General features: G+C 41.0%; 1 protein-coding gene across 33 annotated transcripts in view; it reads right to left on the reverse strand.

Annotated features, from left to right (window-relative positions):
• GRIP1 (glutamate receptor interacting protein 1) overlaps positions 1-25,190 on the reverse strand; it is a 598,160-nt gene that overhangs the window by 147,067 nt on the left and 425,903 nt on the right. For 22 of the 33 annotated variants that reach the window (XM_070621980.1, XM_070621999.1, XM_070621998.1 and 19 more), the window contains one exon: positions 10,189-10,269. The exons of the other annotated variants lie outside the window; for them this stretch is intronic. In XM_070621980.1, the coding sequence (XP_070478081.1) occupies positions 10,189-10,269 (81 nt within the window). The remainder of the gene's footprint in view (positions 1-10,188; positions 10,270-25,190) is intronic. 33 annotated transcript variants of the gene reach the window in all.

The raw sequence follows: 25,190 nt of genomic DNA on the forward strand, positions 1-25,190 counted from the left end.
AGATAGCTCGCAAGTTTCTGTCTCCACTGACCCCCCTCCGAGTTCCCTCCTCTGCCTTCCACTGATCTGTTTCTTCCCGGGCAGCTGTCTGTCTTAGAAATGGCATCACTATTTATCCAGTTAAGAGCAAAAGCCATGGACTCATCCCAGACTCCTCTTTTCTCTCACATCCCGCATCTACTTTGTCAGCAGGTTCTTTGGGCTCTTTCTTCAAAATCTGACTATTTTTCACGACCTCCACCTCCATCATCCTCGTCCAAGTCACCGTCATGTCTTGCCTGAAATATTGCATGCCAAGTGATCTCCCTGTTTCCCTTATTGTCCTCTTAAAGTCTATTTTCCGCATGGAAGCTAGAGAGAGTTTTAAAAACGACATCAGTACCTCAACTGTTCAAGCCCTGCAACAGCCTCCTGCCACACTCTGAATAAAACCCCAACTCTTACCTTGGCTGCAAGCTCACCAGAACCTCCCTTTGTCTCTCTCACCGTGCTCAGCCTTGCTTCTCCCTTTCTGGCCATGCGGGCCTTCTTTCACTTTCTTTAACAAGCCAAGCTTGTTCTGACCTCAGGGCCTTTGCATTTGCTGTTCTCCTGGCCTAGAATCCTCCTCCTCTACACCATGACGTGGTTCACTCCTCATTTTAGGCTCACTCCCTTGTTACTGCCTCACAGGTGCCTCCTTGACTTTCCTTTCAAACACAGAGCCCATGTCTTTCTGCTCCCACCACTCTCTACTCCTTACACTATAGCTCATTTCACCTTATTATACTTAGTAGAGCCTGACCGCTTGGGAGGCAGTCAATGTTTGTTGACTGTCTGTCTCCCCCACTAGCATACCAACTCCAGGACAGAGGCTTGTAGGCTATTCCTAGCATCTGGAACAGTATCAGGTACATAGTAGGTCCTCAAGAAGTTGTTGAATAATTAAACGTTGAATGACTGTCAGTTTAGGGGAGAACTCAAAATCAAAAAGTGAGAGAAGATCATTTGAGTTATAATGGAATTAGGGATCCAGTAAAGGGTCAGCTGGAGAAAAAAAGGCCAGGCGGTGAAGTGTGCAAGGGTGGAAGGCAGGGAATCCAGGTGTGAGCAGTTTACATTCAACGCAGCCAGCAGGAAAAGCCCCACAGGCTCCATCTGACTCCTGAAGAGGAAAAGGGATCTGCCAGGTGCTAGAGAGTATTTCCCCCACATTTTGGAGCAGAAATCTTTATAACAGTTTAACATCTAGCTTAGTAATAAGTATTAGAAATGTGTAAGAATGTTTAATTTTAAAAGAACTTAAAATATCTACGTATATTGAGCACAATGCCTGGAGTCAGTGTACTCACAGACTCTGATGATGAGAGCTATCTATGAACTGATATCAGAAACCTCCGTGCAGCTTAAATGTGCCGCCACAGAACAAGGGACTCATTTCATTGATTCAGTGTTATCTTAAAGCTTTGCATTATTCCAAGGTTTGAAGAAGGAAACACAGGGGCCAGCCTGGTGGCGCAGCAGTTAAGTGTGCACATTCTGCTTTGGTGGCCTCGGGTTGCCGGTTCAGATCGCGGGTGCAGACATGGCACCACTTATCAAGCCATGCTGTGGTAGGCGTCCCACATATAAAGCAGAGGAAGATGGGCACGGATGTTAGCTCAGGGCCAGTCTTCCTCAGCAAGAAGAGGAGGATTGGCAGCAGATGTTAGCTCAGGGCTAATCTTCCTCAAAAAGAAAAAAAAAAGAAAAGAAACATAAAGTATATAGTTACAGTGTTACCAGTTTAAGAACAGGCATTTAAAAGCCTGCTTGGCCAATTTTAATGTTTTTCCTTGAATGAGAAGCTCTGAAGATCATGAATATACAGAATAAATGATAGCATGGCCTGAGCACACTTGGTCTTCCTCCTCGGTCCCTCCTAGGCCTCAGTCACTCAGAGAAATGACAGGAAGGCCCCATGCCCACTCCTTGCTCTGAGCCCCTCTAGTCGAGGGCGCCAGTGATGACTGAGACGGATTCTGTGGACTCAGGTGGACAAGGCCACCCACACTCAGGGCCTCCTGCTCACCTTACATTTTAACTGTAGGGGAGGGAGAACGAGTCCTCTGCTCTCCTAGGTCCTTCTGTCTGGTCTAAGAATTAAACTGACATGAGACAGACTAACAGGAGAAAATCAAAGGTTTAATAAGATGTACACATGGGAGAAACCCAAGAAAACGAGTAACTCGCCAAAACGGCTGAAGCCCTCACCTTAAATACCACCCTCAGCTAAAGACACAAGAAGATGTTGGGGGTGGGGAGAGTCAGGGACTTCAAAGGGAGGGAAGGCAATTGACAGGTAGGTAACAAGGAGCTGGCATTTGGAAAACAAGTGTTTGGCCACACAGAAACAGAAGAACACAGAGGGGAACCCCACAAACAGGCTTTTCTAGGTTCCTCCCTGTCCACCACCCAGTTCATGTGATGCTCAGGTGATAGCTCACTTCCTGAGACAGGTTTTTTTTTTAACCTGAATTCTTTTAGGCAATTAAGGGGAAGGTAACAAGAAAAACTTTTGAGTCTTCTTTCTTAAAAATTTTGTTGTTAGTGCCATCGAGTTGATTCCGACTCCTAGTGACCCTGTGGACAGCAGAGCAGAGTCCTGTGTCTGCTCTTGTTGTGTCATCCTCTCATCTGCTGGTGTTATATCGGATGATGCTCGGCTGCTACTCACAGGGTTTTCACGATCAATTTTTTCATAAGTGTGTGGCCAGGTCCTTCTTCCTAGTCTGTCTCAGTCTGGAAGCTCTGCTGAAACCTGTCCACCATGGGTGACCCTGCTGGTATTTGAAATCCCAGTGGTACAGCTTTCAGCATCACAGCAACATGCAGTCACTACAATATGACAAGATGGCTGGTGTGGTTCCCTGATTAGGACATGAACCTGAGCCGTGGGAGTGAGAGTGTGAATCTTAACCACTAGACCATCAGGATTGACTTTCTTAAAAATAATCAGCCTAAAACAATCCTCATGTTAAAGAGACACATTTTCAGTGGCAAATTTTGTTCCGCTTAAGCACACTCTATGAAGTTCTAACAATGACTAAATTGCCTAAGGATGCATGTCTTAGAACACATCCCTGTCATTAAGCAACACATGACTGAATTACAAAAATATAATGAGCATGTCAAATCCCAGATGATAAAGCTTAGGATAAAGCTAAGTGAAAAAGTGAATCAACTCAAATTTATTTCAAATCATATTAATTATAGAAGAGGTGGAACACAGATGTACAACAAACACTATGAAGATAACATGTGAGTGACTGAAATTTGCAAAGCTATTCTAAGTCACATAAGCCCAATGGATAAGAGACGAGTATGCATGCTGCAATGAAAGAGCTTTATGCACCCCTGTGTTCATTGCAGCATTATTCACAATGGCCAAGATGTGGAAGCAACCCAAATGCCCTTCAATGGAAGATGTAGTGTGTGTGTGTGTATATATATATATATATATATATATATATATATATATATGATATATACACAATGGAATAGTACTCAGCCATAAAAAGGACAGAATTGTGCCATTTGTGACAATATGGATGGACCTTGAGGGTATTATGCCAAGTGAAATAAGCCAGACAGAGAAAGGCAAACACCACCTGATTTCACTCATATGTGGAAGATAAACAAACACAGAGATAAAGAGAACAGATTAGTGGTTACCAGAAGGGAAGAGGGTGGGGGGAGGGCACGAGGGGTAAAGGGGCACATATGTATGGCGACGGATAAAAACTAGACTATTGGCAGTGAGCACAATGCAGTCTATACAGAAACGGACACATAATACATGTACACCTGAAATTACACAATGCTATAACCATTATAACCCCAATAAAATAACTGAAATAAAAGAGGGGTACTAAAGAGCCAAGTACTCTATTCTACAGTAACCCATGTAGGATGGGTCTTCACTCTCTCCACTGCCAATTAATCAATACAACTTCCACCAAGCCTAATTCTCTAAAGCCACGTAATTTGAAAGCCCTGGACCGAAGGTCTCCCTAACCCGGAGAGTGGGAGAATTGATCTTTCTTCAGTGCACAGTTGTAGGGGAAGACTCTCCTCGTAGTTCTTGTGCGCGTCTCCTCGAGCCTCCTTGTAAAATGCTCTTCAGACTCCAGGAGGCTCCCTCCGATGACTGTGTGGCCCGGAGCATGACACTGACCAAATGCCACCACTCCTGTTACACAGTGGGGCTCGGGAAATACTGAGGGACGGTACTAATTCACTACCAAGAATTTCCCCTAAAGTGCACGCTGGAAGAATTATTATTTAGAAATGATTTGCTGCATATGGACCACTTTATTACATTTCACCCATGTCTCCTAAGGCATGAGAGAAGTTCAAACATCATAGGCTGTCATTTCTCCGAATCGCTAAGGAGAGCCGCAGCACTGAGCACACAAATCAAGCGGCTCGCTTTGCCCAGTGCTATTGGAGGAGAGCTCGGTATGTACAACCAGCCACACAGCAGAGTGCATCAGTTCTCTGGGGGAAATCCATAATGCGTACCTGCCATAATAAGTAATAAGTTCTGCTTTGCATCACTCTATTTATAGACTCCAGCTATTTTCGCATATTTTTTAGTCTTTTTCTATAGCAGAACACCAGAATGAATCATTCTCATCTTGTCAATTTTATTGTTAAATTGTATTCAAACTTTCTCCTCAGGTGTTATAGGATTGCATGGACATTTTCTGCTCAAACAGAAACAGAAGAGCCTGGGTGGGGGGAGAACTTTAAAATTCTCTAGCTTCTAGCTGATCAATATTCCATTCATTATTTTTGGGTGGTGGACAATTTCCTTAAAAATGTCATATTTGGTGCAGCCTCAAGGCCAACGTGAACAGTCGCTACACAGCGTGAGAGTCAGAAAATACATAGCATACAGAGACTGTGTTGGTTTGCACAGTGATTTTGTAGGAAAGTATACCAGCTACAAAGTAATAGACTCTGCACAGAGAAAACCCCACGGTGGGTCTCCGCCTGCCAGGCAGGCACAAGGACTGGCTGAATACCTCCCACCTGCTAAGCACTGTTCTATGCACTGAGATACAAAAGTAACAAGATATATAAAGCACCTGTCCTCAGGGAGCTTACATTCTAGTGAGGGAATGAAAAAGAAAAACATAATAAATACACCAGTTAATTTCAGATAGTGATAAGTTCTCTGGAAAAAACAAACGGGGCTGCAGGAAAAATCTCAGACATACTTGCATTGCTACTGAGGGTCTTGACTTTACTATCTTAGAAATGTCTCTCCACAGAAGTGACAGAGTCTTGCTAAGTTCTTAAATGTTCACTACATTTTACACATGTAAATGTCATTGTTTTGGGTTCTCACTATGCACTGTGGGGGCTCTAATGGGGCACTCCCTGGACCATGGTCCCATTGCACACACCTTGGCCCATGGGAGGCTTTTGAGGACGCAGGGACAGCCCCACTGGGCAGCAGGGGTGCTCATCCCTTGTGTTTTCCCACGCGGCTCACACCCTCCCTAACAGCAGAGTTTGACTCAGAATCTTTGGGCAGCATCGGCAGCACCGTTCTTTTTAAAAAATTTTTAATTCTGAAATAATATGAGAAATATGGAAATTATATGGGTTGCAGGAACACTATAAAGCACTCCTTCATATGCTTCATCCACACACAGACATCTATTTTTTCCATAAGAGGACACTGCAAATATAATGGCCTTTACCTTTTCTTCCCCCATCTTTACAGGGGTGTAGCTGACATCACTAAGACCACATGACGTGAACAGTGGGGTGACTGCAGGTGCGTGCACACTGGGCAGCACTGTTCTTTGGGTGACACTGCGCACCTGTTTGACTCAGCTGACTTTGGCTTCCCATCTGTGAGATTCGCCCATTCCTTGGAGGGGTTCAACGGGGGAACCAGACAGAAGAAGCAGACCCAGGCCTGAAAATCTGAGTAAATGCCCTTCACATACCTGGACACTATGATAGCCATAAAATCCTAGTGCAAATATCACACTATGTATCTGCTGTAATAATGAAAATTTAGATCAAAGAAGCATCAAATTGTAGGCGAACAGAACAGGAAAATGCTGAACAGAGGGAAGAACCTCGAAAATTCCTGTCCTTTCTCCCTTAATTCGAGGTGGCCGGCTTCTTGGTGGTGCCCAGGGTGCTGTACTATTTTCCAGACATGGACTTTGCAAGAGACGTTGCCTGTTCCTGAGTGTATTCTAAGCAGCCTGAGTGTTTACATCTTGGGCTGATGGACTTTCAGACTCTCAGCTCCATAGTTTTACTCCCCCCGCAAATACCCGAACATGGGAAGCAACAAAGACTGATAACAACTTCATTCCATTATGACCAAGTTGATAAGTGTCTTTTCTTATATTCCGGAGGAAAAAAAAATATCCCACACAAGCTTTTGTGGTCTCATTCTGGCTACAGAGTTAAGATAATTTTCTTGGGGCACCAAAGTTTGGAAATGCCAATAGATGTAAGCGCTTGACATCTTCCTGCATTTGCAAATTGTCCAGAATTCTTTGTCAAGACTAGCATAAGCAAAGAAAGCCATGCTACCTGGAAAGAGGAGGCAGGCCAAATAACTAACACACTGACTCTGGGCCTTGAGGTCTACACAGTGACCTGTCTTTTCCCTTCACTAACTTTAGACAGACATGATTAAATGCCTCATCTCTAAGAGGGCAAAGCCACAATATTGAAAAATCTGTCAAACCCAAGGTCTGTACAGATTTCCTCCAACAATTGGGACAAACCTTTCCAATGGTCAAACTTCAATTTACCAGTAATCTGTCAAATAAAGGAGAATCAGATCACGAGATTCTTTTTTGTGTTTTTTTTTTACAAAATATATTTATACTTGGACTTCATCTTTTCTTTGAAAAAAAAAGGGGCAGAAATTAGATTGAAAACACACCTCCTTAATATTTTTTAAAAGAATGTTTCCACTAATCTAAATTTAAACTTGAGTGTCATTTTTTTCTATCATCATCATTAAAAACTCTACAAAATCTTATGAAAGACTAGAAAATCTTTCTGTTTTTACATTTTATGCCATAAGAGACATGATTAAACTGACAAGTTTCCAAATAACATGAATAATGTATTTCCCCTTTATCCAAAGCAAATGCATTTTGCTCCTAAGAGATGTTTTAATCCAGTCCCTTTTTTTGAGACGAGAAAAGGAGGGATGAAAGGATTTACAGTTAGAATTGGCATTTAATAAAAGACACATATTTGACTCCTGATTATAAAATAATTGCTGTAGTAATTTTGAGTTTAGACAGCAGTAGTGGATTTTGATATGAATGAAGAGAAAATTATATTTTTGTTAACATTCAAGGTAACCTCTTTGGGACAGAATTATTAAAAGTTATTCTTCATTATGCCATGGCAACAGAGGAGCCCAGGTTAAGAAATCTTATCTCTGTATGTGTCTAAATACTTACTCCAGGAAGCACCAGATCTGCATCTGTAGAATATGTTTCAAAGAACAGCCTAAGCGTTCATAAAACTTGATAGAGAAGGTTAAAATGCCTTCTGATCCTCTCCACTCGTCCTCCACTACACCCCACCCCTTCCAGCAGAGAACGTGCTCATACGAATGGTCAAATTCAGTCACCACCACTGGATCATTGGGAGTGGAGCTTGTGGGGAGTGGGGGGAAAGCCATGGCCCCTCTAAGGTTTCAGCTTCCTAGGATTTGCTTACTCCCCAGTAATGGGGGCAGCACAATGGCCCTGTGGCTGCATCTGCCCTGAGATGCGCCTCTGCACAGAGAAGGTCCAGGGGCTCGCAGATGAGCCAAGCTCTCCTTAGGCCTTCCTTCAGTTCCGCGGTGCACTTTTCTCTAGACACATCTTTCCTTGCTACCAGGGTGGTAATGATGCCTTCGAGGGAAGCAAGTTTGGGAGGCAAGCACAAGAGACAGGAGCAAAAGGCTGTAAACTTGCACTTTGCTCTTAGAGCTCCATGTGGTCCAACCTACTTCGCCAGGAGAACACTTGGGGACTTTTCAGCAGAGGCTCCAGCAAACAACAAGGAGTGTGCACGTTCGTGGCCTTTTCCTCTGTGCGTCTCTCTCTCATGGGCTTAGCAGGTGTAAAGGTAGACAGGTAGGTGACTGGTCAAGACTTCTGGAAGCTGGGTTAGATCTGTCTTTGATTTAGTGACTTCTTGGCCAAAGATCAGCAGAGACTCCCTTCTTTTTGCCAGAACGAGAATTAATAGGTACTTTTAGGTAAAAAAGTAAAGTAAAGCTTCAGAACTCTAAGGGTCAACAATCAGTCAGGAAGCAGTTTCCAAGAAGTTCCTTAATTTTCTCCTTAAGATAATAGTAAGAAATACCCAGCTATTAACCACTTAGGTTTCTGAGCCCACTGGTTGGTGAAGTCTTTTTCCTTGCACTGTCCTAAATAACTAAGAAGACTTTGAACACCCCTGCCCCGTCTGACCACCACCTATGAGAGATGAACACAAAGGTGTTTGTCCACATTCAACCCCAGGAAAATGACCTAGGAAGCCTAAAAAAAAGGTTCAAGATTCCAGTGACTTCTAACTTGACATGAGGAGGAACAGAGAGAAATTCTATAACGAAGAATCACTTGTGTGTCATGAACTAAGGATCATGGTTAACAACTTCTGTGTACCTAACATGTAACTTAAAAAACTAGTTAATGACTTTAAGGAAAAGTGTAGCCCTCACATGTGTTATAATTTAGTATGTGACACTAGAGAACCAGGAACACTCGATAATGGTCAGTGCTGTCATTTGGTACCACGTGAAGCGGCAAGGACGTCGGAAGTCTCCTCCCTCTGCCCACCAGAGGAGAACTGAGCACCAGCTAAGGTAGAGAAGCCAAGAAGGGACTGATGTATAACTGGCATTCTGGAACTTCAAACTCCAGGTGCCTCTTTATTGCTGATAAGGAAAAAGCAGAGAACATAGCCTGTAGCCGACTACAGTAGTTTTCCTAAATGTGACCAGCACTAAGAATGATGTTTTATAGGATGGAATGGAAGAAATCTTGGCACTGGGTGATACCATCTCATTACAGAATTCAAATTACTTTAGAATCTTCAAAGCATGCAAACAAGGATGTATAATATGTTCACAATATGCCTCTTTATAAGCCATGTATTTCATAATGAATCTAAGCCTTCAGAATAAGAACAAACATAACCACATGTAGTTCTTACAAAAATAAATAACAATCATGAAAAGGGTTGCTCAGAAACTGGACTCATCTTGCTCTTTATTCAAATGGAAAACTCCCCTTTTCACTGACAGATTTGCCAAACCATATATTTAAGGTTGGAAACACTGCCTCGTTTCTCTTGAACTGCTTAAACTACTCTACTCTAAAATCCTGTAGCTAAGGTTTAGCTGTACTCAGTTTACTTGTATAAAATACATATAAAGACATTGTTTTTCATAAACGTTTAAATGTATTAAGGCTTTTAACCCTTCTGCTAACCACAGTTGCTCCCATAAGAGGTTTTTCCATGAATTACCTAGTTCAAAGTCTGAATAATACTTTGAATTTCCTTTCTCTTTTAATTTTAGACCTTTTATGTCATTCTCAAATTCAAAGCTTCAAAAAGTTTTGGGGTAAAGACATTTTAAGATATTTATCCGACATGTTCTGTTGGCAAAACATGTATCACTTATTATATTACAAGAATCCTAATCACGGCTTCCTAAGGAAACAAAGCCCCGGAATTTTGTACGAGTTGTCCAATGGAAGTAAATCCATATGCAAAGAGATAAGAAGAAAGAAGTAATTTGTTATTCAGCATCTATATGATCTGCTCCAGCAATTCTGAGCCCCTTTGTTCCGGCGGGTATGCCTCAGTAAAGAAGTAGATGCCGCTGTGAAAGTCAGCCCCTGGACACAGAGGGGAAAGTCAGTAAATGAGTGAGAGCTGATAGAAATGCAAGTCATTTCACAAAGGATTTGCACACAAGATGAATTCTCACAAGCTGACAAGCTTTTCCAAAGTCTAGCTTTTTGAGTATTGTTTGAACAAGTTTTGTAGAACCCCGTCTACACCCTATGAAATAGCATTTGATTTTAATTACCAAGTTGGAATTATTTAGGATCACCAAATAACGGTTCAAAAGTAAAACAGCTGAAAAACCCAGCAGTCCGGTCTAACCTGGGATGCTCTGTCTCCTCACAGCCAACGCTCCATCAGGCGGCTTTGTCTGGCTGGCGGATTTAGTGTAGGGACTCTCATCTGCAAAGGTACAATGAAGGGTTTGGTTAATTTCCATCCAGTTTCTCACGCAGTGAAGATTTTTCAGTGGATTGCAATCCTTCTTCCAGAGAGAGGTGATAGGGTGTGGAACAGTAGAGAGAGTCAGGAGACCTGCCTCCTAACCTTGCTTTAGCTGGAGGTCAAGTCATTTAAAATGCTCTGAGCGTCAGTTTCCTCTCCTATAGAAGAGGGGTATACTTTCTCATCCACCTCTTAGGATTGTCAGGATCAACCTATAGTGCACATGAAGGCGTAAAATGGTAAGAAGTATGCAAATATAGTCTACAAATTATTTGCCTGTCACTTACATTCACTGATAAATAAGTATCAGTGAATATCAGTAACAGGAAAACAAAGAAGGAATAAAATGGCTCAATGGGCACTAAGAATAATCAGGTAGAAGAACAAAGGAAATGAAAAGAAATGTTATATTTCAGATAAGCAGATAGAGCATTAGTATTGCAGGGGAATAAAGACACACAGAATTAGTGGGTTCCTCTTGAAAGTGTGAACTGGCATCCAGCACAAAATGGAGGGACAGGGACATTCAGAGCAAGACAAGAGAAGTTAGGTGGAGAACAGGGAAGGAATGATGGTTTGGCAAAAGAAGTCACATATTGCAACGAGCTGATCTGCCCTCTTTTAGAAAGAGATGAAAATAACCTGCAGAATCATAGAAGAGTAACCGAAAAGACAGAAGAACTAAAGCTTGTACATCTGAGAGTTAGGCAAGAAGCTGCGTGAGCAAAACACTAGCTGATGAGCTCATAGAGGTGAAGGATCCATCAAATTCTAAGTAAAGTGATTTTTTTTTAAATCTAGAAAACAAATTAATCTGGCTTGGAATATAACAGTAATACTCTAGGATGGGAAATATTAGTGTTATAAAATAGAAAGGAAGAATTCTTCCTAGTTTGCATGGGGCATTTGTATAAAGTGAAAGAGATGTCTGAGTGGCCTTAAACATTTTCAAGAATAGGATGTATATGGCCCAAGTAGACATAATGGAACATATTTATCCAGTATATCTAGTCATGCTACATGACCCAAAGGTTACTGCAGGCCGCATTATAAGGTTTGTTTGTTGTTGTTGTAATAGGAAATCACTAAAGGATTAAAAAGAACCATATTGTTCATGGCAAACTATTCAATATAACAAGGATTTAATTCAGCAACAAGGCTTTGTCATCTGAAAACATTAGTTTTCCCAACTAAGTGGTTTTTGTTTCAAAATTGAGGAACTCAACTCCTCTCCAAGATGTACTTTTGGGTTGAAATGATTCACAATTTCTTCATAAAACTAACAAGATCTCTATCAGCAATGACAAAAAGGAAATATTAACACTGCTGTAAGTTGCAATTAACTTAAAAAATGGAAGTCACACTGTTTCATGTTTATATTCCATTTGTCACACAATTTTTTATATTCTTCCAACCATGAAGACAAACGAGCAACTTTCAGATACCAATCCAATCGGGAGCATCGTCTTTGCTTATGAAGCAGTCTCCTAGCTCTTGGACTCTTTCTCTTTGCAAGTGCAACTCTGAGCAAAGTCACAAACCACAAAACAGAAGGGAAGCATTCCACACGACAAGGCTCCACTTGCCCCTCCACTCCCACCTGAGCACCTGAGTGGTTTTCTCAATGTGGATTTAATAACCAAGCACTATGCTTTATATAGCACCCATTAAAACACACTTACCACATGTTAAATCTGGATTCTTTGTAAAACCCATTTACAAATATATTTCCTTTTATTATCCAAGACTTTGAAAGTGTGTATTTACGAGTACAGAGCACGGAGCCAGGAGACATAGATCATAACAACCAGTGTTGGGGACAGCATCTTGGAAGCATACCAGCTTGCCTCAGTTTTTAATTTGTCAAGAGTCCAGCCAATTAAAGTCTTGGGTTGAATCCAGTGTGGGGTTTCTTAAAGGCCAGTAAGAGATTTGCCCAGAAGACTCTGGCTTTTTTTGCACTTGATACTCTATTTTAAGGGGTCATTTCTTCAGAAATTTACCCAGTTTGCATTACAGAAGTAGTCAACCCTGGTGAAATTGTTTTCTCATTTATATTTGAAAACAATTTCCTTGATGTAGAGCTGAGAAAGTCTAGTTATGCATATCCTTAAAAGGTTGAACTGAATTATAGATGGCCACTTGGCCAGCCTCTACATATCCATGCCCTCGCCCCACCCTCACTCCCAGTATTAAGGGTGTCCTTACTAAGCACAGGCGAAAGTAAACAATTATCTAGAAACCAAAAGTTGTATTGGCTAAAAGACAGACTGAAATAAGTTCAATATTATCTAAGAAATAGTTTGCCAAAGTCAACCAAGGTGAAAGCAGTAATTCCTAACAGAAGTGAGGCAGAATCTTGGCAACGTTTTTCATGAGAGTAAAGGAGAGCACAGTACCAGAGCAGCATGGCACCATTTAACACTTGTTTTTAAAGAAACTTTTCCTAAGAATATTTCTTTATTTTAAACCTCTAAGAGGAATCATGGGCCTCTTATAAAAAGCTACCCATCACAGAATGGACATCAACTCTCTTAATACGATTTACTCAAAGTTAACTCTTGATTCAAACTTTGTTTGGAAATAGAAATGGAAGGAAGACACTGAATGAATCAGTGGCTGATGGCTCCGTAATAGGAGAGGAAAGGACAAGAATGTCTGGGGTACATTTTTAATCCTTGAGCATAAAGCCAAGGATTAGAGAGCTATGGAGCCTTCTATTGTGGTTTTCTCACGTGTCCCTTAAGGGAGATTTCTGGATATATTGCTAGAATTTCAAGATTATAAGGGATGATCTAGACCAGTCTTTCATTTTATAGTCAGGACTTGAGGCCCAGGGAGGGGAATTTACAGAAGGACACATATCTAGAGTGAGTTGAGACTGAATTTCTTTTCTTCTTACTCCCATGCTCTTTCCTCTTTATGTTATTTCCTCTTGGATGGACAGTGAGATATGATGGGCTGTCAGGTGTGTGTTTCTGTATCAGGCAGGTAATGGCTGGACATCTCACCCCAGCAGAGGCCTTGCATGATGTAAGTTAATTCCTATGGAGAAGCCTATGAAAATGAGCAATCATAGCCAGTTCTTCTTGTGTGTTTATAAATCTCATCCCCCTCCCCACCATATTTGTTTGCTTAAAATGAAGTACACTTAAATTGCACCTCAGGACCAATTTATATATATATAATTTTTTCTTTTCGCAGGGAAGATGTGCCCTAAGCTAACATCTGTCGCCAGTCTTCCTCCTTTTCTTCTCCTCCCCTCCTCCACAAAGCCCCAGTACGTAGTTGTGCATAGTTCCAAGTTCTTCTGGTTCTTCTCTGTGAGCTGCTGCCACAGCATGGCTACCGACAGATGAGTGCTGTGGTTCTGCATCCTGCAACCGAATCTGGGCTGCCAAAACGGAGCACGCCAAACTCTAACCACGAGGCCATCGGGGTTGGCTCCCAATTTCTATTTTTGAGTTTACTTTTCTGAAGACAAAAGCTTAAATAAACGCCAATACAATTCACTGTTCCTCAGTAAAGGCCTCTGAAGTTTCTCTGAACGATAAGATCTATGTGAATCCCTCCCCTTTGTTTTCTCAGGGAGACACTGACTAGATGTTCGAGTTCCATCCAATTACATAAATGAATTAAAAAATAGGTCAAGTCACAAGGAAAAAAAACCAAATCAACCAGTAGATGATATCCCTGCCACAGCGTATGCATTCTTCACATATTTTCTGATAGAAGCCTGGATTATATCCCACCTTTCAAACCAGCATTTATTGTAAATAAGCAACCTGAGGAAAGCCAAACATTTGTGATGAGTCCTCTGGACCTCTGACTTTCTTTTTCTAGGTTTAAAGCCTGTTCCTTCTCAAGTCACATCAGGGCCCATCAGCTATCAAGTATTGACTTGTTGTATGTTAAAAATCTGTGATTCTTTATAAAACTGGTATTAAAATATATTTTCTTTAATTTTCATTTAGACAACAGAAGTATTTATCGAACAACCTTTAAACAAAAGAATTCTGATTTTCATACCAGATTCCCGGCCTTGACTTTGACGGTGGATCCTACTAACAGGCGGTCCTTACTGAAATCACCATAGGGGCAAAGCAGCCGTTCAGCCAGGGAGCTACTGCTCACTGAAGTGAAGGCCACAAGTAATCGCCACGGGCAGCTCAGGGCATCAGAACTGTCAGCCGTTCCTAATGACATCTTAGCAGCCAGATAATCACTGCCACACATGATGGCCACCCAGTGTCACAAAGGCTGCATATTCGTCATAACAAGGAAGAGCATGGGTCCCCTCTACAGGGACATCCCATGAGGCTAGGAAAGTGCCCTCCATTAAATGGAGAATCGACACTGTGACAGAGACACAGAAAATGCTTAGTCAAGCATATTCTTAAAACAGAAGCGGAACAACGGGTGGCACCATCTGTCCTTCTCATTCCCCTCAATTTGACCAGTCTCCTCGTGTGCCCAACACAGGAGAGGCAAACACAGATCACTTGTTTTGATGACATGTTCCAACGGAGGCTGGTGTTTATAAACTTGGAAAGCAAATGGCAGGCTCCTGAGGACCAGCGCTTCATTCTGCATCACAATCAAAGCCCACGCCAGAGCCAGAGAACTGGAAGAATGGACTCAAGTCCCCTCATGTTCTGATAACCTTGAACATCTGCCTGGCGTCAAATAGCATCCATGTGTAATCAGGCTGGTTCTTGTCTTTCCATCTCCGGCCTCTGCCATTCCCAGGGCCTGAGATTCCCAAAGGAACCGGATATGATTATGGTCTCAAGAATCTCGAGCTGTGTTCAGGGCTTTGTGGAAGAAAAAAAAAATTAATTTCCTCTGGCTGAGACTAATCAGCCTGTGCTAAACAATTCCTAGCAATGCAGTATGCACGATCGAGACACCTGCTAAGCTAGCAGATCCCTTAACTTCTTGATTAGAAAAAAAGGCATTTTGTGCAATTAAACATTATGACTGTTTCCTGGCAGTGGGGAGACAGGCAGCTCGCGCCACAATGTTCAGGCATGTCATTACGAACTCAGAAGAAAACTCTATTTCATGAACGAACAAAATGAGATCCATTGTGAAAGAAATAATCTGTCCCTTGAATTCAATTACATTCTGCAAATTTTAGTGCCTACTATGTGCAAACTAAGAATTAAAGTGGATAAAAGACAATAAAAGTTTAAGTGGAATGGTGATTGCAGAATCTTATTACTTCATAGGTTTGAGACTAGAACACGTGCTTCACCGGCCAAGCGGGAAAATGAGCACACGCTTAGGGTACGGGTGGAGGTGGGGCAGGCGAGGAGACAGGGAGCGCCACTGCAATGAATTTATCCAGAATTCTGCAATCAGAAAAGTCAAGAAATAGGTTATTTAACTTTCAGCTAACACGGAAGTTCTGCATGATGTGGGACCATCATCTTCTCAGTACTCAGGGCCCGTAAACATTTCATCCCAGCCCAGCAGGAGCACAGTGCAGGTCGGCTGCTTCTCTCTTTCAGACACTAGACCTCCAGCTCAGTTTGCTCCCTTGGTAGTTGATGGCACACTCTAAAATTTAAGCAAGAGTTCCTGAAGGGTAGCTGTCAGAGGGTTTTGATGATAGAACTTAAGGATGTCTTTCTCTTCTTATTAAAATAATGTGTAACTATAAGCATTTGTCCTGCATAATTTAAAGAAATGCAAAAGACTCTTCTTCAGTCCTAAATAGGTCTTAATCCCTGACTAAAATAACCCTGTTTTTCTAGAGCCAAACAAAAAGTGCATCTCAATCTTTCCTGGAGTCAGAGGCCTCCAGGTCCTGCCGGGTCTGCAGCTCTATTGCTTTGGCTTGTCGACGCTATGACACGATAGTGCCTTACCACTGATCATTGAGAATGAATTAATTTCATCTCCTTCCCTCATGGGATAAAGTGGTCCACACAACTCGATTTAAACCAGAAGGGAGCAAGAATGACCTGAGCTTGATGGCAGGATCAGAGGCAGCAGGCTGCTCCGTTACAGTCTCTCTCCTACTAAGAGATGATTTCCCCTCCAACCATCTACTGTGCCTCCTCTCTTTCATGGATCATCTTGCACCTGCATGGCGTTAATGTCTATCCTTGACTCTGCAGGTTTCCTTATAGTTTCATAAATCAGACACAGATGTGTTTCATATTCTTAAAGAGGACCAGGACTTTTGCTTTTGAACATTTAAAAAAGAATCATCCAAATAGGGCACAACTTCATTTAAAAAATAAATGTACAGTGGTTTCTTCACAATGATGGAATGTCCTCTAAAATTATATTAATCACAATCACATAGCCATTTCAGGGGTTAAATATTACAGCTGAAAAGAATGCCAACCATACAGCTCCTATGGCTGTACGCCCCTCTCAGCAGACCATTTTTCTCCTCACGGCTCCATTATCTAACTCCCCACTACTCAAAATGTGGTCCTTGATGAGAAAGCACGCGCATACTTGGCAGCTTCTCGGAAATGCAGCCTCTCAGGCCCCACCCCAGACCTATGGAACCAGAGTGCACGTTTAACAAAAACCCAGGTGATTCGGATGCACAGTAAAGTTTGGAAAGCCCTGCCCCAGCTGAGACAACCAGCAGCAGTTCCACAGGTGGGGAGGGCACATCCCTCCTGATGTCTCATCTGATTGTGTCAGCAGAAGCCCACAGAGAAGCTGGTGGAATGGCTTCAACAGTATCGCCAGGCCTCAAATACTATGATTTCCACATTGCTTATGGAATGATTTCCTCGAATGGAAATGAAACTGTTGTGATATTATGATTTTGAGTGAATTCCAACTTCTTTTGATCCACTTTAAATCCCTTAACAGTCCTAAAATGGCTGACTTATGGGAGTAACTGGATACACTTGAGGTCAGATTACCTGGAGCAATTGATTGACTGTAATAATAATCTATTATTTGATTTAGACTTTAGGGCGGAGAGAGGAAACAGAATTGAGTTACTGCCCCTTAGTTATAAAGGACAACTGAGCATGAAAAGTTATGTCCTGCCTCATGGTAGGGACACGGGAGAAGAACCTTCCATGGCACTATCTCCTTAAACTCTTCAGACACAAAGTCCCTTCCTTCATCTGCACAACTCTTGCAACCACACGGGTCTCCAGCACAGAACCTGACTATGACCTCCACATGGGGATAAATAGGACCACTGTGGCCTCCCAGCATCTGGTCAACCTTGTGGAAATGGATGTGGTAACTGCACTGCTCACTGATGCCTTCGAGCCTTATGGAAGAGGAAGCTCTCTAGCCAGGTTAATTTGTAAATCCTCTCTGAAATTAACGAGCATGAAATTGCACATTTTCTGCCTCTGGCATTCCTATTGCTCATGTGTCTGAATCACAAATGATAACCTCTAGGCTTCTTCTTAGTATTGTTTCCAGCAAGGGCAGAGGAGCAAGAGTCACAGATGGGCCTCGTCACCAAAGAATCAAGATTTCTAGAGGGAAGGACCCCACTCCATAAAGCTCATTTTCAATACCATATCAGATCCTAATTTAAAAATTTAAAATCTTAAATTCAGTACAGCTTCTATATTTTCTTTATGTAGGGAGGCTATATGCTTTAAATCTTTGGTTGAACCATTAGATTATGCCAGCTGACATTCTCGATATCTTGACATTATAAAATATGCATAGGTTCAACAAGGTCTTAGGATTAGAATCATAATCTGATGAAAAATAAGAATTACTTCAGGGTAGTGAGTATTGGCTATTTAAAACCACATTTCTGAATTCTTATTTTAAAAATGCACCATTCTTCAGGAAAAAGCATGCATTTATGTGGGTAGAAACAGAAATAGACCCTGTCTGAGTATTGTTGGCGGGTCATAAGAATCAGTGATTTTCTGTAACAGCAAATAGAACTGGATGGTAGGATTGATAGAAATAAATAAGACATTTGGAGAAATTAAGGTTCCCCCAATTTTTTTGACCAATGAATAATACGAAATTAAGAAATTGATAAATATTGATCACAACTTAAAGTAAATTTTGGAGAAAAAATTTAAAATAGTACATAGATTTTTTGAGATAACTCATAAAAGAAAATGGTAAAAATGTCTTCCTTGAAAAGGTTGAGAGTGGTTTTTTAACGTTTTAGTAACAATGGTCACAGTTTCAAAACCTCACTAACTAAATGATTATATCTCCATTACTTAAATCACTTCTTTTTTGCTTCTCGTCTGGGACGTTTTTTGCATTTCTAATGTAAACTGTAGAGAAAAAGATGGAGCTTTTTGTAAGATCAGGGCTCTCCAAGAACTCTTCTCCTACATGATATTACTGCAAAGGTTGCTGTATTTAGAAAATTTCAGTATGATACTTGCTAGAATGATGTCAAGATTGATGGAAAAAATAAGAGGAAGCAAAATGCAATCAGGATGACTTTATTTTAAGAGGTCTAAATCCGGTGCCAGTGTAGAAATGAACACTGCATGTCGTTGGAAAAAGGATGATTCCCAGAGACCTGTGGGGTTTGGTTATGCAGTAAAAAGCCGTCAAAGCCCTCCCGTCACTCCGGCAATCAGTGACATGATGAAATTTGATACCTTAGGCAGAACAACTTACAACTTTCAAACCTGGCCAGTGGCTCAGTCTCTGTCCTTTTTCTTCTTCTTCTCTCTCTCTCTTTTTTTGTTAACCAAGTATAGTGTAAACTGAAAAAAATGTCAATTGCTGACAAATTTCTAAATGAAAACTGAAAAAAAAATATTACTACCACTGTTCAGACTTAGTTTCCAATATACAAGCTGAAAATCTGTGTCTATATCTAGCATTCGGGAGTAATGGAAAGGGAAAAATGAAGAGTATAAATTTATAACCTTGAGTAACATTTTGGAGCTAGGAGCACAGAATATTTTCCCAGGGTCATTGATCTGACTGAGGCACAAGGACCACATGTGACCACCTATATGTGCCCAAACCCAGTGTGTGACTCCAAACCCTCTTTCATGTCTGAAGTGTGTGGTGGCCTTGGAGTCACAGCTCCAAAGGATGTCTACAATATGCCCAGGAAAACCAAAGCTTTTTCCAGGAGTCTATTTTCATTAATAATCAAAACAATGGAAAAAGAGATGAGATTTTGTGGCAATGGAGAAAAAGGATTAAGCCATGAGCTATCAGAGAGTAAAGTAGATGGAAGGAAAAGTGAGCCTGGGGTCAAGCCCCTGGGTTGTATGTAAGTCATGTGAAGAAGAACGAGGGTTCAGCCGTAATCATACAAAATTTTTAGATGCTTCTTTCATTATACATCAATGCCATTGGTTTCCCCACAAGTAATCTAAATAATTTCTTACAGAACTATACTTCTGAGTTTGTGCTCTTCAACACCATGATAGACTATTTATCAAAATGTGATTCACAGACTTTTTTTGGAATTTTGTGTGTGTGCGTGTGTGTGTGTAAGGAGAGGCACTCCTGACAGTACTTACTACTGCGTGTGCTTGGCGTGACTATATATCAGTGAGAGAGGGATGCGAGGCTGCATTTGAGGATCTCCTGGAATTTCAGCTGAGAAAAGAAAACACCGTGTCTCCCAGTTTTCAGATCTCACCTCCTTGTCATGAATTCCTGGTTTAATTTATGATAGAAGATTCAAGGTTCTCTCCGGCACATAAACCAATCACTTGGAAGAACGCCTTTTAGCCAAGAAGCTCTGAGCATTTTAGGAGATGAAACCTGGCTGAATTTATCTCTCTAACTCCTACTCTATGCCAACCTTTCTCTACTGATAGAGCATTTATGAACTGGTTCCTACAAGTGGTTTATCATCTTAAAACGAATAAAGAGTGGGACACTCTATTTTCTCCTTTAGTATTCCAGACAACATGTTCAGAACCTGCTGCTTACAATATTTCAAACCTTTCATTAGTGTTCACGCAGCTAGAGGGAGAAAATAAATCTTGGGCCAGGCGACACCTAGAGATGCAATGAAGAAAATGGCGGTGTGGCTTGTGAGGTTGGCAAAGGAGACCACTGAGTCTGTCTTTCCTCTCCCTCCGGCTCTCCAAGCCCATCTCTACAAATAGCCAGGCTCCAGACTAGAGGGGAGGCAATCTCAGCTCTCAGATTCCAGAGTGGCTCTGTGTAGCAGAGTTACCGGGCGGACAGCTGCAGGGTCTTTGCTAGACTGATGAATGTCACAGGGAGCTTCTGAAACCCAGGTGATTAACACTCATGAGCCATTCTTTCCAAGACTGTCATCTCTTCTGGCCTTGGCTCATTTCAAGACCTCTCTCTGAACTCCCTTTTTTCATAGCTTATCGTTTTGAAAATTCACAGATTTATGCCCAATTTCCAAGTGGGAGCCAGTGTCATTACACACCATTTTAGAACCAAGACCTTCTTGCCCCCGAGTGGGGGGTGAGAATCACATTTGGATGCCTTGGGCATATCCATATGCCTTGATTGTCACATATTTTGCTTTATTAATTCTTGCCAGGTCAAGCAACAGCAGATAACCGCTCATCAAACTGATGACATGTGTTTTTAATGCATGATTAAAGCAGGATTTATCATGGCTGTCAGAATCCAGGGAGGCTGTGATTTTCGTTGTTTAAAGCTGTGCTTTGGCTCCTCTCTGGCTTTACAGTGAGAGGCAGTGATCAACACAGACAAAACCTTACAAGGGTGTTAGAGCAGAAATCTTTTCGTACAGAAAACACTAAACCCATTTCTAACACAGTAGAATTTACTGTAATGCAACTTTCACAGTTCATACTGCTCACCACTTACTAGCTGGGTGACCTTGGACAAGTTACGTATTTCTCTGAGCTTCAGTGTTCTCATTTATAAAATGTAAATAGTACCTACCTCATAGGATTGCTGTGAGGATCGAATAAAATAGTGTAAATAAGGCACCAGGCCTGGTCTGAGTCCAAGCGGTGGTGGTTTCATCCTTTGTCTGGTGGATGGGGAAGCTGAGTGACAGCGCCCTCAGAGATCCCTCAGCAACAAACATGTTTCCACGTTAGCAGTGTCATACTACCTCACCAGCACCAACCTGCTTCTCTCTACGTACGAACTCCTTTAGGGGGCATTTACTTTTATAATCATAGATATTATTATCTCCATTTTTAGACAAGAGAAAACTGAATCTCAGGAAAGTTAAAAATCCAAGGCTAAACAGCTAATAAATGCCAGAGACATGCTTCTAACTCAGGTCTGCCTGACCCCAAGTCCATTCTTTTCCTGATATTGCTGCACTGCCTCAATAAAGAGAGTCTACCATTTGCTGAGTTTTTAGTTGGAGAAATTCATTGATGTCAAATGGTCTATTATGACTTAATTTGTCAGTGGCAAAATAAAAATTAAAACCAAGGTATCTAGATTTAATAGTCCAAAGATTATCAAATTATCTTCATTTGCTTCTGAGACAAACTATTCAGACATACAATTTCCTCACGAATTACTTGCCTGTCTAACTCTCCTTGGGTTATGTCTACTTCATCAACTTCACTACTTTTTCTCATAAATCTTGCCTGAACAAAGAGTCAGCTTCTACAGTTAATTAGGACAAACACGGAAAATGCAATTCAACTCCACAGAATGTGAATGTTTCATCTTGAACTGATTTTGTAGCATTATACTCAGCAGAACTCTTCCAATTTTCCAATTAACGAGTTACTGACATTTACAAACATCTAGAATAAAAGAAACCTTTCTTTCCATCACTGTTTGTCAGTTTCATTACTGAATTTTGGGTCTGCTTTGGGACACTTCAATCATGAAAGTAATCATGTAAAACGATATTGGATTCTATTAGCACCGATACCTTAGAGGGGCTTCATTTATGATAACTGAAACTTCCTCTGACTCGCTCTCATCTGCTACGTAATTTGCCTGAAGGTATTTTAAAATCACAATGTCAAAGCTTTAGAAGGGTACTCCTAAGCATTTAACTCTGAGCCAACAGTATATTTTGAAACACAGGTTTTTATGAAATCCAATTTTGACAGGCAAATCACTCAGTATTTTTCAATGTAAACACTGTTTATATTTTCTAGATCAGTGTATATCCATGCTATATGAGAAAAACAGGAAGGTATATATACCTCCCTCATATGCATATATACACAGAAACATATACATATATACATATTATACACATACATATTTCATAGATGGAGTCACCCATACATATGTACCTCTTTATGAGCACTCCTAAGAAGAAGTACACATATGAACAGGAGATCTAAAAGGACCCCTCAACCCAAGACATCCCTCCTCTCTCATTCTGCCAGGCAAAATACAGTGGGCAGACATTGGAGATCAGCATCTTTATCCCAGTGACTTCTTATTGAGCCCTGCAGCAGAATGACAAGGAGCTTAGCGCTAACGGCAAGACCCAAGATGGCAAAGAGCTTCTGTAATATTCCAGAAACTTCAACTTTTAGAAATTATATGCAAATTTGTGCTTTAATTTATATAATTCATAGATCTTGGAATTCTACATTTAGGACTGCCACATTGTATCAAAAGATGCTTTCTGAGAAATTGTAATTTCTCTTGGAGACAGACTACAAACACGTAATGCAGGTCTATGGCTTGCACAAGAACAGAAGAGCAATGTGAGAAATTAGTTCATCTCAGTGGTCCACAGTGAACAACTCAAGCACAGCACAGCAGACACTGTAGAGGTGGGCACGGTTACCATTTGACATGTACTGTCTACACAGCCACTGCATAAAGAAGTAGCTTACAAAGGTTATGCACGTGTGTGTAGATCTATTGAACAGTTTGGGTACTGATTTTAAGCGCAGCCTGCCTTCACATTTCTCCACTGTACAACCACAGCCTTCAGCAGCTTCTATTTTGCTTAAGACAGGCTTAACAAAACATTCAATATTTATTGTGATAGAAAGAGTAAACAACGCATAATGGCTATTCTGGGTACAATAAAACTCAGATATTTGCTTCTTTGACAATTAGGGATGTATTGCTTGAAATAAGTAAAAGCGTTTGTGTGTTATCTGAAAAACGTCACATTTACGTAAACAGAGATCATAAAACTGAAATATACAAGCACTGCTGGTGCTACTCCTGTCGACATCTTCCGTTTAGAAAGCAATTTCGAGGGATACTTTTAAAATTACAATTTTGAGAGGTTTTAGCTAAAAATCTTTTAGGTCAAAAAATTCCTTGTTAAACCAAATAGAAAGCTTTGCCACCTTTGTTAAATATCTACAAGCTGAATTGAAAAGAAGATGTTAGATTTGGTGGAGAAATACCAGAAAGCCCCAAGCAACTTGCATAATTAAACCATCTTTTTCCATTTCCTTTTTCTTTTTTCCTTTGACCCCAGAATTTTCTCCTTGTATTGCACAGTTGAGCGTAACTGAGATGAAGTACAAAGCAAAGGCTGAACTCTCACTCTGTAAGCCCTCGGAGTAATTTGAGAGTGAGCTGTTCTGTAAGTAATGTCTATCAAGCTTACAGACAGATGCACATCCACTGAATGATCCCTTCTCATTCAGACTGTGGAGCATGGAGCCCTATTACAAACTTTACAAATATAAAGCAGGCATACAGTTCCCACATTTGCTTTTTCTGCCATCAGCAAAGATAAGCCAATTGGAAATAGGTGAGACAAGGTAATTGTTTTTCTTCCAGGTTTATAGCAACAGAGTGCATGCGCGCACTTTCCTTATATTACACTCATGCAATGCCTAACATTTCTCGGCTGAGATGACCACAAACAATTCATACATAGGAACAGGGGTTCCTTTGTAGAGAGTTAACACACAATGTGGGAAGTGCACAGGCATTATGTTTATAAAATGTGTGAAATTTGGTTTCTCCACTTACTTTGGGTAAGTTACAGAAATCTGCTAAGCCTCGGTTTTCTCCTCTCTCATATGGGTGTAACAATGTCTGTTCTCCAAACTTTGAGGATGAATTGGGAGAGGGCATGTAAAGACCTGGTGTACAGCAGGGCTCTATCATCCTTGCTTCTCCAGGCCACTTCGCCAGCTATGATTTCATGGACGCCTTGGGCAATGGACACATGTTAGTTGATCATATTTGGTAGAAATAAAAATTACGTGAATGGAAATTTTTAAAAGCCTAGAACTTTTCTTTTTCATAAGTTTTTATTTTATTATGAGGGAAAGACAGAACCCAAACAACAGAGAACAAAAACGCTGCTGTTCACACATAATTGAGTTGATTAAAGATGAGTTCTGAGAGGGCTAAAAATGGCTCCTTAAAAACATAATTAAATAATCCCCAAAACACACACGAAACCTATTACACATAAACCGTATCTTTAAAATATTATACAGTAAATCCTCCCAGAGGCATAACCTAGTCCCTAAAGCAGACACATCGGGTGGGCAAATGCCACTTCTTTTATGGTCCGAGGACACATCTCCTAAATCTCCACCTTTTATGGTGCGCTCGTGGCCCCAGAACTAATGCTCCCTGCAAAGGTTTAAGTAGAGGGCAGTGATTTGCTCATCTGATCCTTTATGCGTAATTATCACTAACTGCATACATCTGGTTTGTATTCGTTCCATTAAATAGCTCCAATGAATCGTTCTGTATACTGCCCAACTCTGAGACGCACGTTGCATCTACACATGGAAAGTTTCCGACATGTTACAATTCAGTTCAGAATTTTAATTAAATAGAATGAGAAACAATCAAATAACAAGGCATCCACAGCTTTTAAATAATGAGTACGCACTAGTTTCCTTGTTTTACGTGACACATGATGACAGATGACAGGTGGTATCATTAGCCAGTTTGGCAACAACTATGAAAAAAAAGAACTTTTAAATTTCTTTCTATAAAATTTTATTCTAAAAAGTGAAATATGGCAAAAGGTGAGTACTCTTGGGTATTAC

The sequence above is a fragment of the Equus przewalskii genome, chromosome 5 (genome assembly GCF_037783145.1).
Source record: "Equus przewalskii isolate Varuska chromosome 5, EquPr2, whole genome shotgun sequence".
Taxonomy (NCBI): Eukaryota; Metazoa; Chordata; class Mammalia; order Perissodactyla; family Equidae; genus Equus; species Equus przewalskii.